Here is a 26,968-nt window from a genome sequence, read left to right as displayed (position 1 = left end):
TCATTAACTTATTGTAATAAAACAATGCAAACTGCCTTTTTAATATGGATAAATTTGAACTTTCTCTCCACAGGTAACATTGCATATGAATTACTAGCTTAACATAGACCTCTATAGACATGCTTCATAAAATTAGCTAGTAAGCTAATGTGCAGCAAATGACCAGCATGTGTAAGTACATTTATCAGACAACGGAACTATATTTTGCTGCCACAGAAGGCAGCTGGTAATATTGCACACGAAAATATCATCATAGTGCAACACTCTCTTTTCTAAACTGGCCTTACTCTGCCCTCCTTACATCTACATGGTGGAGGGAAGTCTGAAAAATCCCATGGCTATTAAACACATCAGAACGTTGGAAAGAATGCTGGCCATGATTCTAATCTGCAAAACAACATTTCCCACCAGGCCAGCAGGAAGCAAGGCAGGTCAAGAGCGGGCCAATTAAGGCCGGCTTCCTTTTTTATGTGACCTGACAGGACCTGGAGGAAACAACAACAGGGGTCTCTATTGTTGGTCCTGCAGTCTGCACGTTCAGCTTCACTAGTGGAAGTGAGGTCATGTAGGGCAGGGAGGGAAAGAGATACACTGAAACCTTTCAGCTAAAAATATAGGACTCACTGATTATTCCTATCTTGCTATGAGGATGTTGAAATACAGGTCCATAGTTCACAGTTTAATTTTACCAGTCTCTGCAGAATCCCAGTACTCCACCAGCTGCTGAAGTGTATCTCACTCTTTGTCAGCATTTCAATAGTCATGGGCCAGTATGTATAAAGCAGCTTTCCAGTGGCATCTAAATTATATAAGTTTTTTGTCTTAGGATTAAGAATGTGACTTCAAAGGATGCTGTGTCAAGTCTGATAAAAGTCCTCAAGTGTCATCATGTGAGTCAGCATCGGTTGGGGCTGAAGAGTTGGGGGTTCCAAGCTACATTAACTGCTACTGGCATAATACAAGAATCTCCAATTTTACTGTAGGCAGTCTAGTTGCATTGTGGGTAATGTAGGTGCAGGGATTTGACAAGAAAGAGGAATGTGTGGAATAGAAAAGGCAATACGCTGGTACTGCTGCGCTGATTCTGAACCTTAAAACAAACTGTCCATCATGAGTCCAACAATGTTGCAGGAGTGCAATACTGAATCTGTGAGTACTTTTAAGACTTGGTGTTTCTCACAAATAATTTCAGAGAGCTCATTCTCTCCTCTGTTAGTTAAGAGTCAGAAGCTAAACATCTTCCATATTGTGGATGAGTACAATAATAAGTTTATAAAAAAGGTACAAGATCTGACCTGATACGCACCCTCCTTTACAACAATATTCATGGCATGATGGATTCAATATGGATGCAATCAAATGCTTATGTTTGTGTGATTCTTTGGAAGAATACAGTTAGGAAACATCACGTTTTTGATAAAAAATATAATGGGGGGGCCAGCAGTGTCTCTGTAGAAAACAACTGCATTTCATGCTACTATCCTGCCAGGAAAAGTAGGGATTCCTCAGTAAAAAAAACCAACCACTTTTCATGCCACTATCCCCAGTGGAAAAGCAGTGATGTCTCAGTAAAAAATAACCAAGTTTTGTGGAAAACGATTTGGGTTTTTTGTCCATATAAAGTTTTAAAGTTTGTACAGGGCTTACAGCAGCATTCATGCAACATAGTAAACAAGCTAAGAGCATTAACGATGGATCAGTAATGTGGAAAAAACATTTTTTGCTAACACTAGATATCAAACAAAAGCCTGATATTAGTCATAGTCATATTAAGTAGCCTATCTGTGACCTTTAAATTCACCACTTCCAAGCAGACAGAAGATAGTGTTATCTCATAGCCTTAAGATGGAAAGTTTCTCCTTCTGCCAGCCACTGCATTGTGTCTGTAGCTGTCTGTATCAAAAAGTAGCATGAAAGTCAAGAGTGCAAAACCCGGGTACCAAAACACCCCCAGTACACTGCACAGCACACTAACAAAAAAAAAAAAAAAAAAAAAAAACATAACAAGGAAAGCAATCTCAGTCAACAGACTGACGATTTGAATCACTGACTTTCAAGGGCACCCCTAAAGACAGTACCAACAAAATTACCTAGCGATCAATTTTTAAGGAGCATTCCTGGTAATACAGTGAGTTCATATTGTGTATATATACACACACATATATATATATATATATTCTCCTTTTACTCCAAATGATGAATATTGTTGGATAAAAACTGTAATTGACAGTCCATGTATTCACCTTTGACCCTTATGAACAGTGGCATGCACAGATAGACACTATGGTGTATACATATAGCAACTGCCCTTTGCCCTCTGGACGAAGCAAGTGCCCTTTTGAAAGTTCGTTTTTTTGGGGGGGTTTTTACAGTGTACTGTATGTGGCCCATGTTGACATGATCGTCGATCAATTCTCGATTAAAAGCATGTAATAATAATGCCCCAAAATACCCCTCCCCCCCTCTCCACACACACACACATGCCCCCTTCCCTTCCCTCTCTTCCTTTGTCAACGTGAACATGCAGAGCGGACACAAACAAAGGCACGTTGCAGCAGCACTGCACAGTTGCAGCACACACACATCTCCTCCCCTGCCCCACCAGCCAGGTAACACATAAATGAATCGAGTGTATTGTTTGCCCCGTAAGCCTCAGTTGCCAAGCTATAACTTGCATTTATTTGTCTCTGTTGTGAAGTAGCTTGTCTCATACAGCGCCAAACAGCTGAGCCTAAATTAGCCGACTGCCCACCTGCTTAACAAGCTAGACGCTAGCCAAAATCAATAATGGATATAACATGATGACCACCACACAACCAATGTCGGTAGAATTTGTCATTGGTACAGCGTGTGAAGCTATCAGTATACTTTAGCTGAATATTTAGTATTGTGTAGATTTACATTAGGCTACATAATTAACACTTGCAGTAATTTATTTGCTAAATGGCAAACAGGCAATTCCCAATTGCCTGCAGAAAAAGTAGCTGTCTGCCTTGTTGTAATGTCACCAAGCAGTCTTATTCATACTTTTGGTCTCTTTTCATTTACCAATTGAAGCATAATGCCTAGAAAGGAAAGGCTGAGAAAAGAAAAAGAAAGGGAGCTACAGCAGGCAGCCCAGGGAAGCAGCTCTCTGCTCTCCTGGATAAAGCCATCTACCAGCAGCAAGGAGGATGAGGAGGCATATGTAACTCCTCAACCCACTGATGAAGAAGAAAGGTCAGAGTCAACACCAGAGTCATGTTAACTGTTTAGGGCCTTTTAAAGCTCAGATTTTAAAGTTGAACTGTTCCTCTAATTTTATTGAAATATCTTAAAAGCTGTCCATGATTTATTTTAACTGCACAAAGTGGTTTGGCGGTACTAAATCAGGCATGAAGCTACATTAGCTAATTATATTATTTTGTACCAACCATAAGTTATTTCTACGTTAAAACACTTGCAGTAATCTTGTATTTACCTTAAAAGTCCATTATTAAAACTTTGACAATGACAGATAGCCTATTAAAATTTGTCTGCAGAACACAGCTATGTAGTATGTACAACATGTGCCTGTAATGTTTTTGTTTTTTTTTCTCCTAAATCTCACACTGCTATAATAAGGCAGCTGGCGGTTCCACATGCCACACAAGGTGCCCTTATTTTTCACTGAGCACCTGCCCCCCAAAATGTCTGTGCACGCCACTGCTTATGAAGTGAGTTGGTGACAGGGGTTTGTGTTGGGTAGAAGTTGAGGAGAAGTTACTTTGAGTGAAGATTTGATGTTCTTCATCACTGTCCGCCTTACTGGTAAAAAGCTCCTGTAAAGCCATTATTTTCACCATAAGCAGATGGATTTTACTGGTTAGTTTTGTTTTTGTTATGTCATCATAAATCATTGATGCAGCCATTCACATAAAACATTTCTTTGTTAAAAAATAACCCTGTTAATGCTGAAAAAAATAAGGAGCAATATATCTACATTTGAAGTTAATAATAGATTGTGAGACACAGATTATTTGGAGGTAGTACAAAAACATGCTTTTTGGCCTGAGACTGAAAGGGTTACACTTTGGCTCCATGTGAAAAATGCAGAACCACACTGTTGCATACAAGGCTCTGCTGAGTCAAGTGTTGTGTCACTCAGTACAACTTTTGAAAACGCCCCAAAGGAGGACTACAGAGATAATATCTGATGATTTATGACATAGACATGTTGCGTTTTTAAATGTTGACTAATATCTGATGTTTTCATTTTTTTTTATTTCAACAATAAACTAAGTGAATTAAAAAAAATGTCTCCATGCAGGCAGATTCACAACTCTTCAGTATTTGCAAGACATGGCTTCCTGCAGTTTAAGGTAATACATTGCTTACACTGGTCAAAACAAAACTCAATAGGATAATTCCAAAGATATAGATCCTTCATGTGAATGCTGTTGGCTTCCTCTGGCTTCATTAGCCTATATGTTCTGGAGCTTATCGAGGATATCATATTATTTGAGCAATATTTTTCAGATCTTACCAAGAATCATACAAACCCCTATTGACTCAGATCCTTTGATGGGGGTTCAAGGAATAACAGACTCTAACAAAGTAAAAAACAGCGTGGAACATAATGTGGTATCATTTGTCAGCCTCCTGGCGCAGAGGTTGATCTTACTCAACTGTAAACAGACAACTGCACCAACGCAGTCAATCTAATGAAGGATGTAATGAAACACTTGGAACTACAGGAAATTAAATTTTCTCTGAAAAACAAGGAAAAATTTACTAAATTTGGCAACGCTTTATAGACCAATTCAATTATATCAAATTTTCTGACAAGAGTTAAAATGGCACACATCACCCTTTCTATTCTGTTTTCTCTTTTTCCTCGTTTTAGACAAAATTTTGATCCCTCTCCTTTCCCTCTATTTCTTAATTCAAACTCACCTCTTTCAAATAGCCTATTCTGTTTGACTCCCATTCTATTTTTTTTTTTTACTGTAAACTAGCTTTGCTGAATATTTATTTGTTGTTATGTTATTTAACTTTATTATTTATTTGTATATATTATGTTACTTTATTCCTTACCTTGTTGACTAATCTGCTGTCATTTTCTCTATCTTTGCTAGTAAGGTGACCTTGAGTGTCGTGAAAGGTGCCTATAAATAAAATGTATTATTATTATTATTATTATTGAATAATAAACTGAAATTATTATTGAATAATAAACTGAAACTGAATGTTTCTGCAAACCACGTATACATTACATTTGTGTGTTTCTCAGATATCATATCAATGTTTCTAAAGTGACGTAGTAAATTGGTGGACTTCGTCATGTGGAGGAGAAGAGGATGATGGATGGTGTGACACCCAGGTGAGACGCCTGCCAAGCTGCAGACCACTGTTCTAAACCAACACACAACACAAATGATAGTGTTTCAGCAACTTTTCACTGTTTCTCGACCAGGGATAGTGCCAAGACAAACAGCTGTTTTACTGAGACATTACTGTTTTCAAAACTGTGTATTTTCACCCAAAACACGATTGTTTCCAAAACATAACCAAGTGTTTTTTGTGCCTAAACCTAACCACAAGTTAATCACAGCATTGTTGAAATGTAAAGTTTCAACATATTTGCTACATAGTATTATACATATTTTTTCTGGTGACTGGATTGGAATTACCTAGCAGTGTGAAAAAGGCCCTGAAACAACATTCAAACTATAGGGAGATACAATTTTCAGAAAGGATAGCTCAACATTTATATAATGAAAACATTTTAAAATTTTGAAATGCTCAGAAAAGAAATTTTTGGATTTTGCTTGATTTAAGTTTGAAGTATGCTAACACATGCTAACACAATCTTTAGAAAGTCGAATCACAATGGTTACCTGCAGTGGTGGAATGGAACTAAGTACATTTACTCAAGAACTGCAGGGTGGCTTTGATATTATCCAATCTGAACCCTATTTTACCATATTTTTGTGTTTAAATTATGAATGGGAACAATCTGCAGTCAGCAGCGTGGAAGAGCTGCTGCAGTGAGCAGTGATCTTACATCCACTAATAGTGCTTGTCTTTGCCACTGACAGACTCAGATTGTTATTCTAAGTGTCAACATTATGGAAAGGATTCTTACAGAGATACACCTTTTTGATTAAGAGTAAAAGTAGAACGGGAGCCTTCAGCTATCAGGCTCCTCTTTTGTGAAACCATCTTCCAGTTTCAGTCTTGGAGGCAGACACCATCTCCAAATTTAAGAGTACATTTAAGATTTTACCTTTTGATAAAGCCTATAGTTGGGGCTGGCTCAGGCTTGCCTTGGTCCAGTCCCTTGTTAGGCTGATATAGGTCTAGTCTGACGGGGGACCTCCTTTGATAAACAGAGCCCCTTCTTTCTCTTGCTCTCAGACTCTGAAACGCTGGTTCATCTTCATTTGCTAACATTGATGTTCTATTACTGCATGTCACCAACTCAGCTGTACTGCATGTCACCAACTCAGCTTCTTCTCCAGAGACTTTGTGCTCCACTGTCTTGCAGGTTCCCTCAAATCGCGGCTACGCCTGGATAGTGGGTCATACTGCGCTGCTGCCGTGGTCCTGCCTGATGCCTCCTACTGCTGCTGTTAGTATTATCATACTTCTACTAGTATTATATGCATATGATTATTATTGTCACATGCTGTCATATATTAATATATATATACTTTAAACACATATACTACCAAAATACTACTGTAATTACAATATTGTTACTAAAATTAATGTTATTGTAGCTATTGTCCTTACTGTTTGCTGTATATCTCTCTCTGTCTCTCCCTCTATATATAATTTTGTCATATGGATTTATTATGTTAGTCTGTTCTATACACACGACATCTATTGCACGTCTGTCAGTCCTGGAAGAAGGATCCCTCCTCAGTTGCTCTTCCTGAGGTTTCTACCATTTGTTCCCCATTGAAGGTTTTTTTGGGGGAGTTTTTCCTTATCCGCTTTGAGGGTCCTAAGGACAGAGGGATGACGTAGCGGTAAAGCCCTCTGAGGCAAATTGTGATTTGTGATATTGGGATTTATAAATAAAACTGAATTTAATTTTCATTTACCCAGAAACAGCTCTGAAATCACCATCACTTAACACACCAGACTCCATTAAAATAAACAGTAACTTAAGCGTGTGTAGAGGCAGCATAATTTCACATAGAAGTGGGTGAATTAAGGGATTTATTACAAACAAAGCAAAGTTGGTGATTGTTATAACAATGTAGAGATGAACCAAGATGGCTTTTGTGAGTTTTATTTTGCTTCTGTCAACTTTGAATTAAGTGTGTTTTAGGATTATGAAATTACTTACTGAATTGCTTATTAAAATGGAGTTTGGTGGGTTTAATGATAGCAATTTCAGGGCTGTTTCTGGTTTATCCAAAAGGATCTTATTCTTTCACAAAAAGGCAGGGACCTCTTCTATAGTTGTCGGACACTTAGAATAACAATCTGAACATGTCAATGGTAAAAACAAGCACTTTAATTGCACCTAATTTGACAGTGAACGATTGCCCTCAGGGATTACATTGCAGCCTGTTTCGCTCAGTACTGCACCAAATTAACAAAAAAAAATGTTTCCGATAAGTCACTTAGACACAAAAACATGGGAAAATAGGGTTCAGTTAAAAAAAACAAAAACTACTAAGTTACCCTTTAAGTAAAATTTTGCGGTACTTGCATTTTACTCAAGTATTGCCATGTTAAGCTACTTTCTGTTTCTAAGCCCCTACATTCTGAGGCAGATGTACTCCGCTACATTTATCTGACAGCTTTACTCTCCAGTTACTTTACAGATTAAGATTATTAATACAAAACATAAATCAACTGATAAATTATATGTATTTATAAGCCACCTTGAGTATACTAAGTAACTAAAATGAGCTCCATCCTTACCAGCTGCCACATTAAAGCAATGAACACATTAAATCAATAACCATAATGCAGTAATGTAAAATATATTATTCTGAGATGAACCTGTCTGAATGAGTACTTCTACATTTGGTACTTTAATTTTCATGCGAATACTTTTGTAAGTTTAAATGCAGGACTTTGACTTGTAACAGAGTGTTTCAACATTGTAGTATTACTACTTTTACTTAAATAAAAGATCTGAATACTTCTTCCACCACCACCCACTGGTATGATGTTTTAACAACATGCGTAAAGCTGAACAGAGGCTGCATGAAACAGTAGCTCCTTAACTTCATTCTGAGAGGAAGGGGATGGGCGGGGGGTTGTGGGATCCATGCAGAGAGGCGTGGGAGTTGAGGGGCGCGCCTTTCCATGCTCATATGACCGCTTGCACATAGCATCGCTCATTGATCTTCCCCTTTTCTCCAAGCCCGTGCGTAATGGTAGAGCGCAGGATGAACTCTCTAGTAAAATGGGCGCTCATCCTCTTTGTCCTCGTCTCCATCATTCTCAACATTGTCCTGATCGGCATCCACTCCACCAGGGCACCCAAATGCTCCGCTCAGCGTGTCCACCCGCTGAGGGGCAAGCACGACAAGCGCAGCCTCGTGTTCGCTGACCTCACCCGGGATGAGTACCTGCAGGTTCAGCAGTACATGCTCAAGCAGAAAGACTTGGACATATCCACCAGTCAGATCACCAAGCCATCGGAAAATTTCTTGTTTTTAATAGATCTCTCTTTGCCTAAGAAGGCGGACGCGCTGGCTTACTTGGATGAGAAAGGCATCAAACCAGTGAGAGAGGCGACGGTGGTGGTCTTCCACGGCGCCCGAGGCTACATTAAGGAGTACGTAGTGGGGCCTCTTCCTAACCCGACATACCACAGAGATGTCACCACGGAGAGGTACAAGACGGAGCTTCCTATCACCGCGCGCACGGTCACCATTGGGGAATACCATTTGCTTTTCAAATTTCTGGATGGAGTCTTCTCTAAGTTGGGGAGGCTCATGAAAGAGAGCTTCGACGTGGATAAGGACAAGACTGTGAACGCGTTCGAGCAGATGCCCCGTGGAGTCCAATCCGGGGACAGAAAGACCTGGATAGCTTTCTACAGGGATGTGAGCGGCATGTACATCAACCCGGTGGGCTTTGAGGTACTGGTAAACCACGAGAGCTTAAACGCCTCTGATTGGAAAGTGGAGCGACTGGTTTATAATGGCCAATACTTCGACACCGTAGAAGAACTTAAACAGAAATATGACGCGGAGACTATTAAGAAAATAGTTTACAAGGAGCTGCCAGACTATGGTTCATTGAAACCCAATCAGAAGCCTCTGCAGATCGGCCCACAGCTGTTTTACGCAGAGGGGAAGCGCTACAGTATCAGCGACAACCATGTCCTGTACCTGGACTGGAGCTTCGCCTTCGGGCTCAGCTCTCTAACAGGCATGAGGGCGTTTGATGTGCGTTTTAAAGGTGAGAGGATACTCTACGAGCTGAGCGTGCAGGAGGCCATGTCGGTGTACGGATCAATGACCCCGGGGATGATGATGACCAAGTTTCTGGACTCCAGCATCGGGATAGGGCGCTTCGCACACGAACTGGTCCGTGGCGTGGATTGCCCCCACGAAGCCACCTATGTGGACACATACCGCTACATCGATGTTCCAGCCCCGATCAGATTTAGGAATTCAATATGCATCTTTGAGCACAACATGGGTCAACCCCTGCGAAGGCATTTCTCTGACTTTTTCCACAATAGTTACGGCGGGATGGTAAACAGCGCCCTGGTGTTCAGAACGATCACGGCTATAGGGAACTATGACTACATGTGGGATTTCATCTTCTATCAGAGCGGCTCAGTGGAGGCCAAGGTGCACGCCACCGGCTACATCTCCGCTACTTACCTGGTAGATGGTAGTCTGAAATACGGACACCAGGTAGCGGAGAAAGTGCTGGGCAACATCCACACCCACTTTATCAACTTCAAGGTGGACCTTGATGTGATGGGTGAGTGACACTTCAACCTGTTTATCTGTGCAGGGTAATGTGGAAAAAAAGTCAAAGTAAAAAGGCAATCAAATCTGGTTAGTTATGAAAAAAACATTAGTGATATTGACAGAATATGGTGATGAATTTAAGGCCCCCAAACCCCCTTAATCTTTTGACTTAACGCCAGGGGTGCGTGCACAGACACTGTGGGGCTGATGCTCTACCCTGAATCCCCCCCCCCCGCACACACACACACACACACACACATTACACACCCATCAGCATGTACCTGAATGGTGTAAAAATGGTAATTTAACTAAAATCAGTTTCAAGTTTGTAAAATAAAAAATACTGCACATTCTTACCATAACTTTACATAAAGCCCATGTCCAGAGTAAAGCACTTCATTCTGAAAATACACCTTTTATCATACTTGCCAACCTTGCTAATTTTCATTGCTCTTTCCTGGTTTGTCCCAAAGTCACAATTCTCCCGCAATTCTCCCGATTTATAACAAATTTTGCCATTTTTTTCTTTCCTTATCATTATCACATACTGTTTCTGGTACTGCACAGCGTATAAACCCTATGACTTCAAGAGTCTGCTGTTTCCTCCATGTTTGTGCCTCCCCCTCCTCCTCTGATCCACCAGTGTCAGAGTGATGAACCCGTCAGGCCCGTATGAGTCTTGCATGGCTGTCCTCGTCTCTGTGCTGACTGCATTAGACATGCTAATGTCCCAAGTCCCCCTGCGATTCTATGTGCAGTGTTCCTTGGGGGTTGGGGGTATCAGGCTGTCTTCCAGAAATGATGGGCTTCCTCTTCTGCCTCGCTTAGGCATCCAGTACCCAGAGGTATGTGGGCCACAGGGGACTGTGGGTCCCTGGTGTGGGCCAAGCCTACAGCCTGGGTTCCTTCCCTCCTTCCTGGTACTCTGCTACCCAAGGCACAAACCAAAAACTAAACCAAATAAAAATTATTTAACATAAAAGCAATACTGTTGCAATACTTATTTAATTGTTTTCATTCTTTAGAGGCATGTAGGAAATGTCTGTTAAACATATATTTTTCAAATCCTCTCTATTTTTGTGGTCTCATGGTTGGCACATTCTGCTTTTTCCTGCATTTATGCCATCTGTTTACATTAAGTGTTTTTCTCCTTGCAAACGAGGAGCTTTTTTGGGGGAAAATGCTCTGCCAGGCGTTAATACGTGAATAAATTCTCCAAAGAGCAACCAAATTATGCAAATGCTGTGCTTGCCTTACTTCACGTTGACTCAATAATTGCAGGTGAAGCCCAGGAACTAGAATGAAGTAGACTATATCTTGTTTTGTATGTAAATATGTACCAGAATACAGAGCGTTTACAAAATGTCATAGCCTGTAGGATTTAATGAACTGGCCTTGTATTTCACGATAGCTGTTGGAAGTATTTTACTTGATCACTAGGCTCTCCAGCACTCTTTGAATTGGAGCTATTTGAGTTAGCCCCCTATAGAAAAACACTTTCTGTAACATTATGTTTAAGGTGAAACTTATTCACAATACTATACACAGACATAATGTAGCCTACTGAGTATTTATACTGATTTAAATATTACTAGAAATATCTAGGGCTGTAGTCAACCAAAGAAAATCTTGGTCGACTAAAGTGGTACATAATCTTCAACTAATCAATTAGTCGTGGGAAAAACGTTATTTTTACTTCTGTGGTGGTGTCTGTGTCACTCTGCAGTTACACCTCCAAAACACTAGTAGGCGGTGGAGGACTCTGTTAAGTGCTGTAAAGTTTAGTTGATTGAAAACACACATTAAATATGGCTTAATAGAGCCAATTCCAAACACAAGTACACAAATTGGCTTCATTATAAATTGCAGAACTAACAGACAAACACTTGTCTTTATCTGGACACATTTCCCCCACCAATACAACATGCTAACGTTAATTAGCACAAGTCTATGGCATTTTACATTGTATAAATTAGCCTAGCATCTAGCGATCTTTTCCTCTTCTCATATAAAACCAGGGACAACAGCAACATTTAACAAAGGTAATAGAGTGCCGAAGTCACGCCCCTTCCGGTAGAGCTCATGGGACCTTGCCGAAGTCACGCCCCTTCCGGTAGAGCTCATGGGACCTTAGATCGGAAAAAATATGAATGGCAGTAAATGGGGAGAGCAATATTATCTTTTGTTCCCGTTTGAGTTGTGACATGAAATCTAAATATGTTGTTAATGAATTTAAAACATACATTTTAAGCTTAAGAAAGTCATACTTTGTGGTAAAACTGTTGAGATATAAGCTTTTTAATTAGAAAGACTCAAGAGTACACAGGAGGCGGTCGCGTATGTGACGTCATAGCTTTCGCTCGCTTCCTGCAGCTTGGCCTCCCCGCTGAAATTCCACTGTTTTATGATTAATCGATTTATGATTGAAGACGTCTGTCTGTTTTGTGCCAGGTTGCAGTCACTCCAAGCTGCAAGAAGCAAGCGAAAGCTATGACATCACATACGCGACCGCCTCCTTTGTAGTTTTTCTAATTACGTTTTTTTTCAAAAGCTTATATCTCAACAGTTTTACCACAAAGTATGACTTTCTTGACCTTGAAATGTATGTTTTAAATTCATTAACGACATATTTGGATTTCATGTCACAACAAAGATAATATTTCTCTCCTCACTCACTGCCATTCATATTTTTTCCAATCTAAGATCCCATGAGCTTCACCGGAAGGGGCGTGACTTCGGCACTCTATGGCACACAATTTGGCTCCATTACAACTCACAACATTCACAGACAAAATAACTGTCTTATACTAAACACGTTTTCCAAGCAAATACAACATGCTAACGTTATTAGTGCCAGCCTATGGCATTTTACATTGTATAAATTAGCCTATCATCTAGCGATCTTTTCCTCTTCTCATATAAAACCAGGGACAACAGCAACGTTTAACGAAGGTAACGGCACATAATTTGGCTCCATTACAACTCACAACATTCACAGACAAAACAACTGTCTTACACTGAAGACGTTTTCCAAGCAAATACAATATGCTAACGTTATTAGCGCCAGCCTATGGCATTTTACATTGTATACATTAGCCTAGCATCTTTCCCTTGTCTCATATAAAGCCAGAGACAACAGCAGCATTTAGCAAAGGTAACGGCACACAATTTGGCTCCATTACAACTCACAACATTCACCGACAAAACAACCGTCACACTAAACACGCTTTCCAAACAAAAACAACATGCTAACATTATTAGCGCCAGCCTATGGCATTTTACATTGTATACATTAGCCTAGCGACGAGTTGAGATTTCCTCTGTTCATATGAAGCCAGGATAAATCCCGAAGGAAATCTCCGCTCGTCGCTTGTATACAATACAAGCTTCCCTCCACTGAGGGAAATGGTTTCAGTATACAGAAACTGAAAGGAGGTCTGCGTCACCGCAACGCTGAGCGTCAGGGTGGGCGAGTTCAACTTGTTTTGAAAACACCCCCATTTTCACAGGAAACTTAGCCTGTCCCCCCCGCCGCAGGAAATAAAGGTTTAATCCTGGAAAGCACTGATGTAGCACTTTTCTCCTTATGACAGTAACACGGCCATTATTTGACCAATGAGAATTTGGTCAGACGAGAGCATATCGACAAAATACTCGACTAGTCGGCCAGGAGACTACAGCCCTAGAAATATCATTCTTAGTCATGAGCCTGCTCCCAACAGCTGGATTCAGCTGCCTCCCTCAGCTCTCTCTCTTGCATGTAGCCTGCTTCCTATATGTTAGCCAGCTAGCTAGCTAGCTAAGATTGGTTCATGTGATAGCATAATGTATGGTCATATTGCACAACATGATGCAAATGTGACAAGCTGTGCAATGTTCTAAAGCAGTGGTTCCCAACTGTTCCAGCCTCAGGGTCCGGATTGGTTCTTAATCATTAGTTCAAGGTCCACACAGTTTCATATATTAGGCGTCATACTAAGTTTGGCCATATCATTGAGCTAGTTTGCTGTTTGTGTCAAGTAGCTGTCCACTAGTCACTCAACCTACAACAGGAAGTGGCACTTCAAAATAAAAGCTCTGTGCCGGAAATTCACTGTACTTCAAAATAAAGTACATTTTATATAAAATAAACAAACTTGACACGTTTGTGAGTCACTTACAGTCCATTCAGAATGGACCTGTGGCCCATTTTGGACCACGACCCACCAGTTGGGATCCACTGATCTATTGTAAATGGACCTGCATTTGTATAGCACCTTTCTAGTCATCTAGTGACCACTAAAAGCACTTTTTACACTACGAGTCACGTTCACCCATTCACACACACCGTCATACACTGGTGGCCGAGGCTACCATACAAGGTGCCACCTGCTACTCAGTTTTAACACACTCACACACCGATGGAACAGCCATTGGGAGCAATTTGGGGTTCAGTATCTTGCTCAAGGATACTTCGACATGCAGCCTGGAGGAGCCCAGAATCGAACCGCTGATCTTTCGATTGGTGGACGACCCGCTCTACCTCTGAGCCACAGCCGCCCCTAATCCTGTATTGTCTGTATCTATGCCATCATAAAGGATGCATAAAAGTAAAAGAGCAGTGACATTTATAAGGCTTGAAATTGACATATCTATTTTCATGCGTAATGGGATTATAAATTAGCTTCAAGAATGTGTTGCAGGTCAACAGTTTAACTAGCAGCTTAACAGCAAAGTTTTCCTTTGGGACTTTGTAATGGGTTAATCGACTGTCAGTATGGTAACTTTACAACAATGCACACATACAGTATTGTGGAATATAAATATAAATATGGTAATGTCTTACAGTTAGTGACAATAGGTCAATTAATTTAACCAAGGGGAGACTGTTTACAGAATTCATTTGGGCATTGGTAGCCAACAACTGATGAGAAACTGGTCAAATGGATTTTTACTCCCCAGAGATCCCTTCTTGACCAAAACAAGTACCTTAAGTACTGGCAATTTCCTACAAGACAGCAGAGTATATCCATTTGATTTCCCATGCAGGTCTAAAGCTCTCTGTGAAGTTTAACATTACACATAATGATTTGGTCCATGTTAGACACAAAAATATCAATCACTGCAGCTCGAAATTCATAAAAAATTAAAGCTGCAAGCAGCAATGAACGGGACCTCTAGCTCTCGCTGTCGGCCTCCAGCTCACGTAGACAGTGCGAATTATTCGTAAGAGTCAAAATGTCGATAAAACAAGCAATGTCAAGAGAACGCAAGGTCATTTCTGGCAATAGAGGGACTTTATATTACAGTACATTACAATATGTATTTAATTTTCAACCGATGTATTAACTAAAATGTACCTGTGATATGTCAGCTATGAAAACCAAATGTCTTGTCCAAAACATCCACATTGAAATGAAATACACGGTCATGATTAAGTAATTATATAATGTTAACAGCAACATGGTGTCTGTCATACTGTTAAGAATTGAAGTGTTCCCCATGTACTGTAAAAAACAAAGGTCTGTGGTGACAGTACTCCTCCTTTGTTGTGTAACACATTGTGATGTAAGTATATAAATATATAAATACATAATATACATTTTAACAGGATAACAAATATTAACATGGACAAAACATGAATTATAAATAAGAGTAAATAATAAAAGAAAACCATTTCTACAAAGACTAAAGTGGTGATTAAACAAAGGAGCTTGTCATTTTGGAGTGTAACATTTCCTCAAAGATGTGTATACTTTCCTGATGTAACAGCAGGCAGACGCTAGTTAAATTCAGTGGAGAAACTGAGCAGGACTACATGTATTTGATCGTGTACTGCTGCAGCACAGTTTTAGCTACAGATTTGATTCAGATTCTAAATGAGGCAAAAGAGTTGGACCTGGAAATTTTGCATTTACATGTTTTTGCTGTCAGGCATTTATTTAAATGTAGGAATGAGACACATGAGCTGGTCAGTTTGGTCAATGTTATCCTGTCAGGTGTGTGTGACCACACACACACACACACACACACACACACACACACACAGGCCTGTGTCTGTCAGAGTGAAGCCATTGTTATGCTAATTAATGACAGCCTGAAGTTGACTGAGAGATAGGGTGTGAGGGCAAGCACTTCAAAATGGGTTGAAAATTTCTCAAACTAGTGCTTCCAGTTTCCAAACCATGGGTCAGATCGTCAATCTGAAGACATCACCAGATACATAAACTCATTCTGAACGCAGACATAATTAGCTTTTATGTGTATCCAGTCAAAAATGCGATCTTAGTCGCAAGTTTACAATGTCCAGCTCACAGCTGAGACATTTGCTCATGTAACTTTCAGAGGCACTAGCTCATTTCTTGTTGGATTTAGGTCAGTGGTGTAAATGAGTGATTTGTAGGTCTCGAGGAAATGAAGAAGCCAGTTTTGGTTTGATCTTTCTACAGCATTCGTACGGGCCGCAGCAGCCATTTTACTGTGTCTATGTGGCACGAAAATTTCATGAGGTTTTGTGACATCCAAACTGTTCGAGTAATGACAAAGTTGTTCAGAGGAATTGTTTAGCAGGGCTTGGTCTGTCGTGTGTGAGTTTGAAACCGATAGGATAAATGGTGTAGGAGGAAATATTTTTTGAGAGAGAGAATTTGTGAAAAATGACATCTTACTTTGAAAGGGCAAATAGCTCACTTCCTGTTGGGTTTAGGTCAGGGGTGCAAGTGTGTTATTTGTAGGTCTTGATGAGACGAACAAGACAGTTTTGGTTCGATCTTTCTACGTCATTCCTACAAGCCGCAGCGGTCATTTTAGTGTGTCTAGGTGGCACTAGACAGCCCATTTTGGAACTTTGAGGATTAATTACTTCATTTTCTAAAATTTTTCACCAGTCCTGACATGCGTGCCAATTTTGGTGAGTTTTTGAGCAGGTTTAGGGGGTAAACAGATTTTTTCCACATCAATGGCCTCCCCTGTCATGCAGTAGGTGGCCTTTTTTCCATCAATGGCCTCCCCTGTCATGCAGTAGGTGGCCTTTTTTCCTTTTCACCCCTGACCTACACACATCCTAAGTCCACCACTGACACAGAGAGACAAGTTGAAGAGCAGGCAGATGGAGGTGGCTTTCAACTCCTCCCTTTCATTCCCAAACCGTAGGTCCAATCATCAGTCTGAACATACCACAAGAGAGATACACTCATTCTGAACGCATAGATATAGGCTTCATGTTTGTAAAATAAAAAATGCAATCTTGGTTGCACGTTTATGATGACTAGCTCACAGCTGACACATTTGCTCATGTTACTTCAGAGGCACTAGCTCATTTCCTGTTGGAGTTAGGTTATTGGTGTAAATGAGTGATTTGTAGGTCTCGAGGAAATGAAGAAGCCAGTTTTCATTTGATCTTTCTACAGCATTCGTACGGACCGCAGCAGCCATTTTGGTGTGTCTAGGTGGTGCAAAACTTGTCAAGAGGTTTTGTGACATGTCACCTTTCAGAGGCACTAGCTCATTTCCTGTTGGATTTAGGTCAGTGGTTACAGTACGTGATTTGTAGGTCTTGATAAGACGAACAAGCCAGTTTTGGTTTTGTCTTTCTACGACATTCGTACAGGTCACAGCGGGCATTTTAGTGTGTCTAGGTGGCACAAAAATCGTCAGGAGGTTTTGTAAGACATCACCTGGAAGACGCCATAAAATCCAAACCATTCGAGTAATGACAAAGTTATACAGAATATCTGATTAGGACGAGTTGATCTGTCATGTGTGCGAGTTTGAAGCCGATATGATAAACGGTGTAGGAGGAGTTGATTTTTTAAGGAATTTTTAAAAAGAGCATTTTTGAGGTGAAATCTTACCTTGAAAGGGAAATAGCTCACTTCCTGTTGGGTTTAGGTCAGAGCCGCAGCAGCCATTTTAGTGTGCCTAGGTGGTCCTTCGGCCGAGGTCCCTAAAAATAAATAAAAAAAAACACCTAAATGGATCTACAAGAGCAACAGAACAGCCTGTTTTGGCTTGAAACTACAAGAGAAAACAAGTATTATTACAGTAACAGTTTTGCTTCATTTCCTCCTCAGGAGTGAATAACTTTTTCCAGACGAAAGACATGGAATATGTCAATGTGTCACTGCCATGGAACACTGATCGTTATGCCATGATTCCTCAGCTGGTGGAGAAGCAGCTCAAAACAGAACAGGCAAGTCTGCTTTCACTTCCGTAAAACTGTCACAACATGGTTTCACAACATTTAACAGTAAAGTGTGAAACAAAGGTCATGAACAACATTGAGACTTTTGACCATGTGGAGACAGCATGAAGTTCTCTCTGCACCTGAATGTCTCACAATGTTTTTTTCCCCAATTTATTATTGCCATTAATATGAATTATTTCTACAACAAAGTCGTTTATTACAAGGTTATGAAGGAGAATCTAAGATTTTTTTTTTCTTTAACATGGCCCTAATCCTCCTTCATATAAAGCACCTTTGCAGTAAGTCAAATAATTATTGACTGACCACTAAAAAACACAATTACTGCTGAATGCATGTTCTATTGTCCAGGGATTGTAAAAGTAACAAGCTATTGCAACGTGTAATTTATGAGTTTGTTGTAGCCAGTAGAAACCTCATACTCACTCACGCCACAAGTTAAATTTTATTATACTTTGATTCACTTATATTTGCACATTCATTATATTTTCCCAATGAATAACATAATAATAATGCTGTAAAATATACTGTTGAGTTTGTATCAATGAAACCCATTTGTTACAGGTGTCAACATGTTCCCCAATTAACACATTTGTAATTAAAGTAGTATTTCACTGGTGGAAAGATTTTCTTTTCATAAAGTCTTTTCATAAAACTGGGCTATCTATGTAGTGGGAAAATACTATGCAAATACTTTTGATAGTGGTGCTACATGATCAGAGAAAACAAAGGAAAAGGACTGTGGCATTTGCTTTTGCTCAAGAGGTAAATGGCAAATGGTAAATGGACCCGCACTTGTATAGCGCCTTTCTAGTCATCCAACCACTCAAAGCGCTTTTTACACTACGAGTCACATTCACCCATTCAAACACACATTCTTACACTGGTGGCCTAGGCTACAAGGTGTCACCTGCTACTCAGTTTTTAACACACTCACACACTCATGGAACAGCCATTGGGAGCAATTTGGGGTTCAGTATCTTGCTCAAGGATACTTTGACATGCAGAGTGGAAGAGCTGGGGATCAAACCGCTGTTCCTCCAATTAGTGGAAGACCTGCTCTACCTGTGAGCCACAGCCGCCGAGAAAACCTACAACCACCAGAGTGCATTGCGACACACAGGACCAGTTAATGTTCCCGTTGATGGGTGACAGAAAGCGAGCTTGTCTGTTTTGACCAGGCCTCCAGGAAGTGCACCAGGCTTTGAAACCCATCTTCACGGTGGCCAAACAGTGGATTTACAACTTCCTAGTTGTAACATGATGCCAAAGGGCCCAAAAAGACTTTTTCCCTCAGACTGACATTGTAAAAGAGACAGCTGTAAATCAGTGGATACATTTTTTTTTTTTTTAGCGCCACAACCCCAGGGAAATAACTCATTCCGCTATCAGGATTTATTCCATTCGATCTGATAATATTTGGTAAGGCCAGGAGAGCCGCATGATTAAATCTTTTTATCCCAATTCAATTTAGCGGAGCACTAAATCAGAAGTAGCTGGTGGTGAATTATTAAAGTGCGCCTGCTCTATGGGCACCAATGTTGCAGAAGCAGCGTTAATCATCCCAATAATTAACTATTGCAGAAATATAGCTTTTTTTTTTGCTTCATGGCAGACTGAGCAACTTTCATAGGAATGACTGTGGTCCCATCTTCATTCAGCATTGTATCCAAATTCATTTATACATTCATAGTTTTGACACAGAAAGCAATATGGCGGTAGGATGGGAACAAACAATATTGATTTGTGCACTGCATGTGTTTCTGAAAACATTTTAGGCAAGAAATAGGTAACACAGTTATAGAATCTTGGTTTATATTTGATCAGCACTGCTTAGTGTTACTGTTCGATTGGAGTTTGAGAGAGAGAGAGAGAGAGAGAGAGAGAGGGAGAGAGTGGGGGATGATCTCTTTCTCGATCCCCTTCTTTACTCTTTGTGTCTGTGGTGGCGCATTGTGTACAAAAATGAGGAGGTACAATTTGTGGTTGGAGCAACAGCCCTTGAGCCGACGAAAAAGCCCCGGGATGACACAAACTTTGTCAACCAGGGGCTGTTTGCCGGCAAATGAGCAGGGAGATCTGGGGCCTCATTTATAAAACTGTGCGCAGGAAAGGTGACTAAAGGTGAAGTATGAACAAAGCACAGAAAGTGCTTCTAAAGGTGAAGTATGAACAAAGCACAGAAAGTGCTTATGCACAAAAATATCCTGATTTATAACACAGTGCGCACGCATGTCCCACGCCTGTTTCCCTTTATAAATCACAATCAACTCGAAATTTGGCGCAGGTGAGCAAGCGTCTTGCCCCACCCATAGACGCCTATAAATGGCCAGTGAAACGCCCTGAATTAATTATCATTAACAAGAAACAGCACGAAGGAGAGCACGGCAAACGTAGCATTAAAAGATAAAAAACGAAACTTCACACAATGTGAAGTTGAAGTTCTTGTTGGGGAGGTTGATAACAGAAAGACAATGCTGTTTGGTGACTCAATAGAGACATTACTAAGGCTGAGAATGCAGCGGAGTGGCAGCTGCTGTTAATGCTGCCACCTCAGACTGTTTCAGAGGTCAAGAAGTGGTCTGATATTAAGGTGTTACAGCTATTTGCAGTGATTTATTTAGACAGAAAACCAAGGGATGGTTGGAGCTGACAGTTTCAGTGACTGTCTGAAATAAACACTCTAAATGAGGGACACAGTTGCCTTAGCTGTTTGACAAACAATCTGATTGTCTTGACTCAAATGATTTCTTAAAATATGCCTTGTTTTCATAAACAATGCATCACATCCAGATGCTGGCGCGCAGCAGCATTTGGCTCGAATTCCTGGGGATAGAGGTCGGGGTCGGGGGCCAGCATCCGTGTCAAGTAGTACATTGTACAGCACAGCACCGGCACAGCTTGGTTCCTGCGGATGCTTCTTGGTAACGCCAGGCCCAACACAGCGCAGAGATCCAGCAGCACTGCATGCAGCAGTCGGAACCGGTTCATAAGCCACTCATCATCTTTGGTCAGTAGGTCTTGCTGGTTCCTGAATATCTGCTCCCTACAGAGTCTCCCATCCACCACATCCTCTAACAGTGCCAAATAAGCCATCGTGCATCTTTATACACTGTGATCGCTGCTTTTTATACCCACCCATCAACTGATTGATGGCATGTAAAAAGGAATTCCCTGATTGTAACTGAGGGCCAATTTTGGCCAACGAACACGAGATAAATATTGATAATGATGATTATACACGTTATTTGTTCAGTATTTTCTTATCTTCAGACCAAAAAGTGTAAGAGATGTTTCTTTTACCTGTTTGACAGTTTTGACTGTGACTCCAGTCTCCCTCAGAAGTGTCATCCGAAGTGTTGCTGATGTGTCATTTAGACTCCAGAGACTATCCAATGGCGGGGGGTGTGGCAGGCCCGACAGATTCTGATAGGTCTGTTGGGCCGGCCAGCTGATAAATGACACATCACCAACACTTCAGATGACACTTCTGAGGGAGACTGGAGTCACAGTCAAAACTGTCAAGTCTATGGTACAAATCTTGTAGTTAACAAGGCGAAGGTAACTTTTTTGTTCAATCTCACATTATGCAAAAAGTAATAATGCACCAAAATCAGTCTTCTCAGATATTATCATGATGGGTAAGTGATACTGATAATAAACAAAGTTAAAAAATTTTTTTGAATATTGACTTATAGTGTATTTTTCAAAAAAGTAGTTCGTGGTATATGATCAAAAATGGCATTTAAAGGGTTAATTATTAATGTGATTCATTAAATCATGATATAAATCAATCAAGAACCCCTTCATGAAGAAACTGGGGAAAAAAGTTTGGTGAAATATTCATCATTCATAAATGTATTCCAGTTTAAAGGTCAAACTACAAATCTTGTAGTTAACAAGGTGAAAGTAACTTTTTTTGGACAAACTGACATTATACAAAAAGTAATATTACACCAAAATCAATCTTCTCACGTATTATCATGATGGGTAAACCGGTGACACTGATAATAAAAAAAGTCAAAAATTTTTTTTGAATATTGACTTATAGTGTATTTTTCAAAAAAGCCGTTAGTGGTATATTATCAAAACTGGCATCTGAAGGGTTAATTATTAATGTGATTCATTAAATCATGATATAAATCAATTAAGAACCCCTTAATGAAGAAATTGGGGGGAAAAGTTTGGAAAAATATTGATCTGTCTTAAATTTATTCCAGTTTAAAGGTCAAACTACAAATCTTGTAGTTAACAAGGTGAAAGTAACTTTTTTTTAACAAGGCATAAGGGTTAACACCGCATTCCGTGGTGGCAGCACATAATGGGTTGAAATTACGTGCCGGTACCACGGAAACAATGCCCATGTAAAGTCAATTAGGATCCTTTGTCGTGGTGGACACACAGATTCCCTGATTCAACAACGTCCTGTATACACACAAAAACACAAAAGTGTTCTTGATATTAAAACGGCAAATATATTCCTCTGTCACAATTTCCCATCAACAATAATAATGATAACAATAATAATAATAATAATAATAATAATAATAATAATAATAATAACAGTTTACTTAGTTCAGCTGTACTAGATATTTGATATATTCAGTAGATTTACTTTTTTATGACTCTATTTGACAACTCTACAATTGGAAGATCTACCTTCCCAAAAACGCCGTTTCTACAGTACTAGCTAAAATATCTGAAATTAACCAACATCCTTACTTTTTCTTAACATAGTTCATCTAGATGCAGTGTCATTATTAGTTCGGCTTTACTAGACATTTGATATATTCAGTAGATATATCTTTTTACGACTCTATTTTACAACAAGCCGCAAAAAATACCGTCCCAAAAATGCAGTTTCTAGAATACTAGCTAAAATATCTAAATTTAGCCAACGTCCTTGCTTTTTCTTAACATAGTTCATCTAGGTGCAGTGTCATTACTAGTTCGGCTTTACTAGATATTAGATATATTCAGTAGATGTACCTTTTTACAACCCTATTTAGAGCCCTACTTTGCAAATCAGGAGAACTACAGCTATGTTGCTGATATGTATCAAACTGCATGGCGCGGTCCTAGGGAATTGTAGTTTTTAAAAAATATAAGTGTTTTTCCTGGATTTGGAAGTTGTAAATACTGAATTGAGAGTACACTGTGGACTTTAANAGGTTCAAAGGTGAATGGCTGAAAGCGGGAGCCATGTAGAATCTTCATACTGACATATGTTAATCTCCAGGGACCTTTCCAATGATGTATTTGGTTTAGCTCTATGACAAAGTTTTCATTTTTTTGGACACAAGCCATGCCAGGTCTAGTTTCAGAGAGCCCTTTGAAGGTCCAGTGTATAAATTGATTCTTATTTGTTTCTTTGCTTGTTTTTTTCTTTTTTACTGTAGATAGTTACTAAAATGAGTCATCCTCATTACTAAAATGAGTCATCCTCAGATAATACAATACTACTAAAAAGTAAACCAATAATAACAATAATTAAATAAGCAAAAATAATATTAAAATTATATTGAAATTTTAAAATCTATTTACAGAGTGGAATGGTAGCCTAATAGATAACTTAGATACAATTTATTATTGTTTAGATACTATTTAGCCTGGTATTGTATTTACTTTTAGCATGCTCTACTTTTGTCTAATGTAGGCTATATGTTTTAATTTATTTAATAACAAATTTGTTTTATGTTAGGCCTACACCTTAATATTTTATGTCTTTTATCATAGTTTTGTTCTTAACTCCAGTGTTTCCTCAGTGGGAGCCATCTGCAACGGGGGGCGGCCACTGGTTCTGGCAAGATTTGATGCACACACACACACATACACACACACACACACAAACAATCTTTTCTTAATAGAGATAGTGGCGTTTGGATTTGGTTGTGGCAGAACAGTACAAAACAGTAGTCGAACGCGCCACATCCGCCCACAGCACAATGCTCTTAAAGCCCTACGCTATTAGAAGCTGGCAATGGCCTTGACATTAACCTGTCATATTGTTGAGTTATCAAGGACACTTCCGTGTTTTTGTGTGTATACAGGAATGTTAAAGATATCATTGAGGAAAACGAGGTTGACGTGACGTTGTTGAACCAGGGAATCCGTGTGTCCACCACAACAATGGATCCTAATTGACTTTACATTGGCATTGTTTCCATGGTACCGGCACGTAATCTTTACGTAATTTCATTACGTGCTGCCACCATGGAATGCGGTGTTAAGAGGTCGTGGTCATTTCACGTATTTCTGTGAGATCAGGTTGTCTCAAACTCTCCGACACTATCTGCTTAGCACCAATAAGAGACTAGCTGGTGTACATAGTTGAGAATTTCACAGTTACAGATCCAGATAGACCAAACCAGGGTGAGTGTTCATGGAAAAAGTCTTTAGTTGGACTTACAATACTGGACTAACATTCATCAGGTGGACACAAACAAAACTCCAAATAAGTGCTTATGTTGCTCTGTAACTGCTGGAAGTGTAAATAGGCAAACGTTTGCTAACACACTCAACATTTTGAGGGAGAATAATTATAAGCACACCACAGAGGTGGCACGTCACCTACATGATGTGCGTGTTTTTATTCTTCCTTAAAACACTCATCATAACATTTTTAAACAATGATGTAAGTGTTGTGTTTACAGCTTGTTTTGACACATAATGAACCAGTCAGCTGCACCACATTAAACAGCATGTAAACGTACCTGCAAATGTTTTCCATGCCATTTTAGATCCTTTAGTCACACTGACTGTTCATGGCTTGCTAGCTACAGCCCAAGTTTGTTTACTACACCCTTCTGTTCCCCTGTTGGGCATCAGCCTGCCAGCTCCACTGTCAACCAAAGATATTATAATATTATTACAGTCGCCCTCCACTGAAAAATGTGTTTTTTTTCATGTTTATTATGTCTCCTAAAATGTCTGACCTTGACTTTACTGACTTGTAGTTTGTCACTTCAGAGGTGTTTTCCTATACCACTGCCGCAGGCTGTGTTGTCTGTGACATTCCCTAAAATCTGAAATTGAAATGTACGCTTAAACCCCCAGCAACAGTGCTGGGCTTAAGCGCCAATTGTTGATAATGGTCAAACCGTGGATTTACAACTTCCAGGTTTGTCACATAATGTAATTTGAACCAAAAAGACTTTTTCCAATAGAATTACATTGTGAAGTCTGTAAATCAGTGGACACATTTTTTGAGCATCACAACCCCCACAAAATGACTTGTTTCACTATCAGGATTTGATCCTCAATTATTTATCCATTCAAATTAGTGGAAGGCTAAACTGGAAGTTAGCCCCTCAGCTGTTGGAAGTCTCTAGTTTGCCTGCTCTATGGGCTCAACGATGCAAAAGATCCGGGGAATTTTAAACCCACGAAATCCAACTTTTTGGCTTCATGCACCACTGAGCAACTTTCATATGAATAAACAGGGCCCTACCTCCAACACTGTATCCAGTTCTCTTTATACATCTGTGGGTACAACAGGCAAGCTATATTTAGTACGTCACAGGTAACACATATTGATAGGGGACTTTGAGACAGCACCAGCAAAGAAAAACATCCAGCACAGAGCAGACTAGCCAGCATGGTAGAGCAGCAGTTTTTGGATGTAAACTAGACCAATGTGAACACATTGTGACATCAAAGCAGAGATTATTGTATGTTTTACAGCCACTACCGCTGTGTCAACCACTGCTAGTTAGCCAACAAGCTAAAAAGCTAATAACAACATAAAGGGTCCAGCAAAAGCTTGACTTTGTGAAAAGACAAGTCAACACACATACATGGACAAAGCATGACACAAAAACAAAGAGCACATCAGCAAAGTCAAAAATGCTAATGCTGGCAAAAAGAAAAAAAACAGAAGTCAAAGCTTCCCAACTGTGATAAGTGTCCTGATGCACAGTGTACCGTGTCACGGTAAAAATCATCAATGTGGTCCAGGTGTGCTGGATCAGCTCAACCAGCAACCAAGCTCCACCTCACCTGAGAGACTCGCAGGCAGCCCTCTGTTGCAAAATCAGTAATTTGGTGCATTTGGGAGAACGTGTAAAAAATGCAGACAAAAAATTTGCAGTCTTAAATTTTTGATGTTCCCTGGGACATCAGGTTTGATGTGTGTGCATAACAAAAGAGCCTGGGGGCTGATTCTTTAACACGAGCCTGTACTCCATTCAGTCCTGATGCCATTATGGCACCTCCATCATAGCACTGAGCTACTAACTTTGTTTTGCAATCAATAGCCCCTTTTACACTGCCAGATTTTCGGCGAATGTTGGGCCGTTTTGCCGGCAAGATGCAAGCGTTTAGACACACAGAGTTGGCGAGTTGATCCGAGGTGCCCAATTTTCCGCCTCGTAGGGTAGTCATATTGGCGGAACCTCTTTGGTTTAAACAGAACAAGGTGGCCTTCTGCAACGGGAGGGGCTGTTGAAGACTTGTAGGAGGAGCTGTTGATGACACCGCACATGCGAGCCACTGGTGGTGGATAAACAGGAAACAGCTGATAGCAGGAATTAGCGAGCAGCTAGTAGCAAGAGGGAAACGCAAACCTGACAGACACTGTAAAGATGAGCAACTGGGGAGACAAAGCATTGTGCGCCCTCCTCGCCCTCGCATACGAAGAGGCCATTAACCGTCAGATGACGGGGATGGTGAAGGACGGGCCGACTTATGAGAGAATTGCCGAAGGACTGACTAGCCGCGGCTTCCCTCCCACGTCACTGTTTACGTCACACGCTGAGCTACATGTTTTGTTACTTGCTCATGCCCCCCATTGCCCCGAAAAAGGCACATTCTGTATAAACAAAAGTAGGTAGGCGGCATTTTGCTGCACTCCCCCATTTTGTTTTTA

The 26,968-nt window shown here is 40.1% G+C and overlaps 1 protein-coding gene across 3 annotated transcripts in view; it reads left to right on the top strand.

Moving 5' to 3' along the window:
- The first annotated feature begins 8,294 nt into the window (after nt 1-8,294).
- Nucleotides 8,295-26,968, top strand: part of aoc2 (amine oxidase copper containing 2) — a 30,040-nt gene continuing 11,366 nt past the window's right edge. The window contains exons 1-2 of one of the 3 annotated variants that reach the window (XM_050068465.1): nt 8,295-9,930; nt 17,972-18,090. In XM_050068465.1, coding sequence (XP_049924422.1) covers nt 8,361-9,930; nt 17,972-18,090 — 1,689 coding nt within the window. In that variant the 5' untranslated portion in view covers nt 8,295-8,360. Of the gene's footprint in view, nt 9,931-17,971; nt 18,095-26,968 lie in introns of all 3 variants that reach the window. The other 2 variants (XM_050068464.1, XM_050068463.1) reach the window with 2 other exon arrangements.

Source organism: Epinephelus moara, chromosome 18 (genome assembly GCF_006386435.1).
Source record: "Epinephelus moara isolate mb chromosome 18, YSFRI_EMoa_1.0, whole genome shotgun sequence".
In the NCBI taxonomy this organism is placed as follows: Eukaryota; Metazoa; Chordata; class Actinopteri; order Perciformes; family Serranidae; genus Epinephelus; species Epinephelus moara.
The sequence above is the reverse complement of the archived record's forward strand: the minus strand, read 5'-3'. Positions and strand labels throughout refer to the sequence as shown.